This window comes from Diceros bicornis, chromosome 31 (genome assembly GCF_020826845.1).
Source record: "Diceros bicornis minor isolate mBicDic1 chromosome 31, mDicBic1.mat.cur, whole genome shotgun sequence".
Lineage (NCBI taxonomy): Eukaryota > Metazoa > Chordata > Mammalia > Perissodactyla > Rhinocerotidae > Diceros > Diceros bicornis.
Window position 1 is genome coordinate 22,036,250 of NC_080770.1, and position 7,800 is coordinate 22,044,049.

Genomic DNA, 7,800 nt, shown 5'->3' on the forward strand with positions numbered 1-7,800 from the left:
ACACCAGTCATGTTGGATTAGACCTCACCATAAAGATGTCATTTTAACTTGATTACCTCTGTAAAGACCTGATTTGTGTTGGTCTCAGGCTATCATGGTGATGCTATCAGCTAAGAATGCCTGGGGGCTCTCAACTGAGTCATACTGCTTGTAGAGAGCCCTCACAGACACTTCCTCCACTGGAGCCAATGTTGTTGCTGGACAGATCCTGTTGTTCTTATTATGATTAAAAGACACACCTCAGCAATGATCATCAGGGGACTTTGGAAAAAAGGTTTATTACTCATAGGTCATGGAGGGTACATGGCACAGCCAGGACTACACAGTGAGGTCACAGGTAAAGAGAGAGAGAGAGCTCATGGACCTGGAGTTCTAACTTTATTGGCGTCAAGAGTGGGGTGCCTGTGGTTTTACCAGTTCACTCTTTATTGATGAATTTAAAACATTAAGAGAGGGGTTAAAGCACAGGAACAGAAACGTAGGGTCATTCAAATGGTCAGCTATAGGTCACCAGGGCTTTCTAAAAGGGGAACTGCATGGACAGGGCAGTCTGGCTCTTTATCTAGTTGTGTAGCTGGCAATGAGTTTATTTGAGAGGGACGTCTTTGAAATGGATGCTTAGACAATCTAAAGCTTAATGTCATGCACTCACATTACAATCAAAAAAGCCGATTATCATGCACTTACACTACAAGATCCTATCTCTAAATAAGGTCACATTCTGAGGTACTAGGGATTAGGACTCCAACATATTCTTTTCTTGGGGGACACAATTCTACCCCTAACAATATCAAATTTCAAGTCAAGGGTGAGTGCTTCATGTCAAAATATTCTTCAGTCTCTAGACTTATACATATTTTAAGTGTAAAGTTTTTTTTTATGTGTAACATCAGGTGAAATTATTTAAAGTCAATAAATTTTATTTAAGGAATTTCACATTTTGGGATTCCTTCCACTGCCCAAGAAGGTACCTTAGTTCCACCAAAGTTTGAGTCAAGATTTATGTACAAGATAGCCCTTTTAAAAATAACTTATGCTTTTTTTTAATTGAAATATATTTGACATATAACTCTGTGTAAATTCAAGGTGTACACTATGTTAATTTCATACATTTATATGTTTTAATATGATTGCCATTAAAAAAAATAAGAACTTGCAAACCACATTGAGAACAGTGTAATGTCAGTGAATGGAAATTATACTCATTCCGCAATGCATGTAGAGAAGTGTTTAAGAGCACTTGTAATGAAGATGTTTCTAAGAATGCTAAAAAACACAAAAATTGAATTAATTAATTAATTCACAGAACCTATGTTTAATCCACAGTTGTCATCTCAGTCAGCCCACCATTCTTTTAGTTGGGCTTATTTTATCTCCTCTTGAATATGAACACACTGATGATATACTTCAAAATTTTCCAGCTAGAAACTTTGGGATCTAATTTCTTCAAGCAATTTACTTTAGGGCCTTCTAAACATGAATTAAGTTCAAATCATATTCACTCCTAAGCTATCACACCCAAGAATAGTATAGATTTTTAAGATATTTCCAATAACTAAGAGTAAAAAAAGAGAATGACTATTGAGTCTTTCATATTTTTAGCAACTCTGTCTTGTAGTTCTTTCCCACAGATCTGACAGATAGTTATATGAATAAAGCAAATCACATAGTTACTTGCTGAGGCATTTCCAATGATGTGAGTCCACAGAAAAAGCCCCATTGGGATAGACCTCAACCCCAGATTTATATTCTGCCACTCTGTGTTAACACCTCCCATAATCAAGTGCTCCCCTGGTTCACCCATGTACACAGTAGTCAAGTCCTTCAATTTTCTCATGCATATTATTTCCTCCTAGAGCAAGAGTATACTTTCTTGCTTGAACTTTCCTGTGACTTTCCCCTGGTTAGCTGTTTGAAGGCAATAAGGGGTGTAGGAGGAGGTTCTTGAGGAGAACAAATATCATTGCATGACAACTTCTTCAAATGAAGTAATAGCATGGGGTCTAGGCTAGGGAAGACTGTTCTTTCCCCTCTTTCAAGAGAGAGGAAACTACTTATGACAACCAGGATCTTACATCCTGGTTGTAAGATCGTTTGTGAGTTCATGGTTCTCATCCTTCCCACACAAATGTGTCTATTTAGATCTCAGAGTCCCACTCTTTCCTGATCAGAACATTGACTTCAATAAAATATCCTGGTGAGGTTGTAGACTCAGTCATCTTTGCTGTTCTATTATGTTTATTGTAAAATCCTGGACCAAAATTGGATCATAATATCTGTCTGCAAGAGATGTGGTGATAGTAGCCATGGGAACTCTATGTTAAAAGCAGGCCCAGAAGACATTTTAGGCAGAGTGTATCCGGGGCAGCACCTAGACTGGATCTGACTAGATTATATATATATAATCCCTTAAAACATGAAGATTCTACAATTGCTTGAATCTAGTACTTTCTGCTAAGTCAGGAAGAACAACCAAGTTGAAGGTTTATGATCAAACATTATAAGACCACAGTGTCTAATAAATGAATTTTTTGGTAGGAAAACCTGCCAGGCTGTGAATACAAGAATATAGATGTGTAACTATAAGTAGAGAACATCAGAAGTCAATAAGAAGGAGAGCAAGGCAAACATTAGATCAAAACCAGTCATGATACTAGGCAGGGAAGAGAGGCAGAGACACAGCGGTGATCAACATCTAAGGTAACATGTCTTACATGGCTGTTTGTACGTTGTGCTGTATCTTCTACATAAAATTGACCAAACACTAACTGGTGTATGTGTTCACATTCCCTATATTCCCAAAACAACTAAACCATATGTCCCAAGTTAGGATTATATTAACTCCACAATAAGAAGATAATATTCTCTACGGACTTTTAGATCAAGCCAAATGATGAAGAAGAATTTGAAACTTCCATTCATCTTTTGTCATCTGAGATCAACTTCTTGCTCCATAACATCCTCATGGCATTTTTCGCTTCTTCATTCCTCAGTGTATAAATCAGAGGGTTGAGCAAAGGTGTTCCAAGTGTATAAAACACAGCTATGATCTTATCCATGGAAAAGGTAGTTGCAGGGCATGTGTATATAAATATACATGGACCAAAGAACAAGATGACCACGATGATGTGGGAAACGCAGGTGGAGAGGGCTTTTCTCCTCCCTTCAGCACTGTGGTTTCTCAGAGAATGCAAGATGATAACATGGGAGAACATCACCATGACAAAGCTCACTGTACAGATGGCCCCACTATTGGACACCAAGAGTAGATTGACCACATAGGTGTCTGTACAGACAAGTTTCAGCAAAGGCTGCAAGTCACAGAAAAAGTGATCAATCACATTGGGACCACAGAAAGGTAAACTCAAGGCCAGAAAAATCTGAGCTAAAGAATGCACACAAGACCCCACCCAGGCCACAGCCACCAACGCACCACAGACCTGTTGTTGATTCATGACGGTCATGTAGTGCAGGGGCTTACAGATGGCCACATAGCGGTCAACAGCCATGAGGATTAGGATGAAGATCTCCAGACAGCCAAATAAATGAAATGAAAAGACTTGAATTATGCACTCACTGAAAGAGATAGTGGCACTCTTCAAAAGGGCATCCACAATCATTCTAGGGGCTGTGGAAGTAGAGTAGCAGATATCAGATAAGGATAAGTGGAAAAGGAAGAAGTACATTGGACTTCCAAGTGCCCGGCTGGTCTCAATGGTGGTAATAATCAGAAAGTTACCCAGCAATGTGCCCAAATAGAAAAGCAAGAAAGTGACAAACACTATTTTCTTCCTAACAGGATCCTGGGTCAACCCAAGCACAATGAACTCAGTCACATTGTTATTCAGCTGCATGTTCATGGATGAGGTGTAGGGGGGAGTGTGAAATGAGTTATTTGCAAAACATAAAGGAATTAATTAATGGTGTGATATGTGATGTTATGGAACATTTTAAGAAAAATAAATATTCTTCATCATGGACATTTTAGCTATGGTTTCCTAATAAGTCATCTCAAACCTTTGTTCCACAATTTGTAATCACTACTTCATAGGGTAATTATGTATCTCAAATAAGCTTGTGAATGTTACACTTTCTGATGGCACTCTTCAAATATAGCCCTTTTTGGATTCTACATGATTCTGAGTAAATTTGCTAAATCAATTAATATAAAGTTAACAGCTATGGCTCCATTTTATTATTAACTTATATTTCCATATTCAGTGAATCTTGGAGCCCATTTTTGGATGGTGTCATTTGGCATTTTGGAAATATTTGTCTGCTTTTGGAAGTTCATGATATAATTGTAAAATCACACTCTACTCTTACCCCATAAAGAATGTCTTCTTTATGTATATATTACCCACCATATATTTGTTATATATACTTACTATAAATGTATATATTATAAATATTTAATATGCTCCACTTCACTACATACTCACTGGCAGATATCATAGCTTGAAAAGAGAAACAGGAAACACAGCCTCTAAATAATATGCTGTTATCTTGAAGCACCCTTGTGATATTTAGTATTTGACATATATTAATCTAGAGAAGTGAATGTTCTTTGATAGTTGGTAATATCTCAAATATTCCCATTTCCATTTTCCTTTTTCCCATTTCTTAACAACGTCTGTCAGTGGACCCAAAGTCCATGAGGTTACATATAAAGGGGTTTATTATTACTCAATTGTTCATGTTTTCACAATTCAAGTGTTTAGTTTAAGCATTTTAGATTTGAGGTCATTTGTGGAGATGTCACCAGGCAGGTCATGGAGAATCAGATCATGGTTGTAATTCCCAGTAGAGTTGGTATTATCCAGGTACCTGAAAACTCCACATTCTTGTAGCAAAGCAGAGATTCAGAAGAGTAGGAGGGATATAATTTTACACAAGAGGAATAGTGGATAGATAGTAACTGACTTCATTCCACTTGTTTTCTGTCCTGGAAAAGTCAATAATTATTCAACTTTGAAATTTCACTTCTTTCAATGAAGACTTCTTTTATTTTTTTGAATATGGAAAGGAATATTATCACTGGCTTCATTTCTAAGAACAAAATCTTTTCTCTAGATGTTTCTTGTCAAGATGGTGCTGAAAAGGACACTACATGCAAGTAAAAACATAAGCTGAAATGTGATGTATTTAGATATAATTTGAAAGACTTAGTTATCCCATTGTGTTCTTCCTCAATCCCATCCATGCCTTCAATACAGTCTTGAAAGCTGCAAGTGGCCAAAACACAGACTGTGATAGACTGAACAGATACAAAATTTCCCTTGTATATTTTTTCCTCTCCTTTGGTAGATTTTCTTCTCCTCAGCAAACTTGAACTATACCTTATCTTTCTCCAAATCAAAAACTACTTTTGGGAAAGTGTCTGATGAAGTAATTTAATGCAGGATTCCAGATTTTTAAAAAAATGCTCTTTGGACTGTGTAATTTTTGACAAATACCTTAAACTATGAGGAAACGGAGACTTGGTATCTTCATCTGTACAACAGGCTTATTCTTTCCTTATTCATTCGAAAGAGTGCCCCATCATTAAATATTTGTAGTTGAAAATAACGCCTAAGATTGTGGCCACTCCACTGTTAAGTGTGTGGCTTTTGATTTGTATGTTACCAATCCCATTAGAATGTTCATTTCTAGAACAAGCTTATTTATACGTTTGGACATATATTTTGAAGATAAAATAAGAATCATAAATATATATGTGTTCATCACAGGTTAATAATTGTGAGTTCTTAGCAAGTATTTAATCATCAGTTTCCTTCTTTCCTGGAATGTCATTTCATTTCTAACTACTTCAACTGTCTCGAAACTTCAGGACCCAACTTCCAAGAAACTTCTCTGGCAGCCTTCAGTGATTGGATTGCAATAAAGGAAATTCTCTCTCCTTTTCTCTAATGGCTTCTTTTACAGCTTTTCTTATAATGTTACATGCTACTACTTAAATTCAATTATGTGTGTGCTTCCCTTAGCTTCCTGCTTGGATAAGAATCTTTGAAAATTAAATATTTTCAGGATTTTATTCTCCATAGTTCAAAATCCAATGCCTTATACAACATAGGTGCTTAGTGTTTCTAAATTTAACTTTCTCAATTACCTCTTAACATATGATATTTATCTGATTTTTTTAGTACTATTCTGATTACAAAATGCATTCACATCATTAATCTACTGTGGCCTTCTATCTATTATGTAGGAGAGACAGACAAACATGCTCCCAATTTATAAACCGAGAAAAAAACCTGAGATGATTTTTAAATAATTTAGTAAATCAGCTCCACAACCTGGAGTGGAAGATGTTGTACTCTGAACAGCGCCACAAAGCCATGTAAGATTTGGGGACTCTGACACCCATAAAAAGGATCATCTTAAACATTTGACGTTTCTTTACATGAATCCTTGGCAGCTAAAGAATGCAGGGAGAGCCTTGGCATTTTTCATATCCTCCTGATATTGATGTATGTTTGTGTGCATGTCTTTGTAGATGACTGTAGGTCCATTTTTTCCAGAGGTGTGTTTACACCTTTCATCAGGTTCTCAAAGGAACCTGACACAAAAATGGGTAACAATGATCTGGAGACAAAACAACACTAACAAAATAGTACATATTCTGATGACTACCGTACTTACCTCAAACAAGTTTAGCCAACTATAGAGTGGCTAAATTAGTCAAAACAATAATAAACAGGTAATGTGTTGGGTGGGGAGGTGACAGAGGAGAACTGAAAGGAAAGCAGACAGAAAAAGGCAGAAAATAGATGAGGGTGGAATAGAGTCTTGGGTGGACGCTTCTACTCTAAAGATCTGTTTTATTGCAGAGGCCCCAGTGAGAATCACTGCTTTCCTTAAGGACTCTCTCTTAAACTACCAAACCCTCCCTGATTCGGTTACACTAGACTTCTATCTTTGAGAGAATTCCTACACACATATTATTTCTATGCAAAATTTACCATTCTCTGTGCAAAGGTGAACAAGTTGTCCCAAGATTCTTTATCCCTCAAAAGCTCAAATTAAAGAATTATAAGAAACTCCCCTCCCACATATATGGCACACTTTACCTGTCACTTTCATCATATAGATTTTAGCCTCCACATTGTCATTTTCCTCTGAACTTTCCATGAGTAGTTATTTAGCCTTTCAAACTAAATCTGAAATGCATATCAACTGAAATTATATTCTTATGCTATCATTTTTGAAACATGCAAATTCTATACTGTGATATGCAAAATTCTATTTAAATGTATCATTTGGTGATGGAAAAGCTGTCATTCTCCAGAAGCTATGTCAGAGTCACTACCCCTATTGACCTTTGCTCTAATTTCTAATCAGGCATAATCATCTCTTCTAACTTTTAACACCCATTGTGAGGACTTACCTTGCTCAGTCACCTTACATGAAAAGCATTTGTGAACTTTTCCACACTCTGCCATCTCAAGAATCTGTAATAAACCTTAGGACATGGTATGCATCCTTGTGTCCACACACAACAATGATGGCTTTGCTCATACCTGATACTCATAAAATATCTGTGGAGTTCAAATGATACTAAAGTTTTATTCTAAAGTTTATATTCCATTCTACACATTTACTGCATTAACAGCAAACATTTAAAAACATTATTTATTTTTTCTCTTTATTTCTCAGAGGAAGTAGGAACAATGCAGTCACAAGATATATAGAAATATATTTAAAAATTATGTTGGATTATTCTGTAATGATGCCTTTCGGAGTAAAAAGATGTAAATAATCCATCACTTACCTGTTAGAGCATTCTAAATTAGTGTCAAG

At 36.3% G+C, this 7,800-nt stretch overlaps 1 protein-coding gene and 1 non-coding gene across 2 annotated transcripts; both read right to left on the bottom strand.

The window, feature by feature from the left end:
- Window positions 1–1,605: 1,605 nt before the first annotated feature.
- Window positions 1,606–1,736, bottom strand: LOC131395900 (small nucleolar RNA SNORA18). Its single transcript, XR_009216402.1, has one exon. It is a non-coding gene; the product is annotated as a small nucleolar RNA SNORA18 (small nucleolar RNA).
- Window positions 1,737–2,918: 1,182 nt separating this feature from the next.
- On the bottom strand, window positions 2,919–3,854 carry LOC131395832 (olfactory receptor 4C16-like). The gene has a single exon (XM_058527648.1). The coding sequence runs from the start codon at window positions 3,852–3,854 to the stop codon at window positions 2,919–2,921; it is 936 nt and encodes a 311-aa protein (XP_058383631.1).
- Between the last annotated feature and the right edge of the window lie 3,946 nt (window positions 3,855–7,800).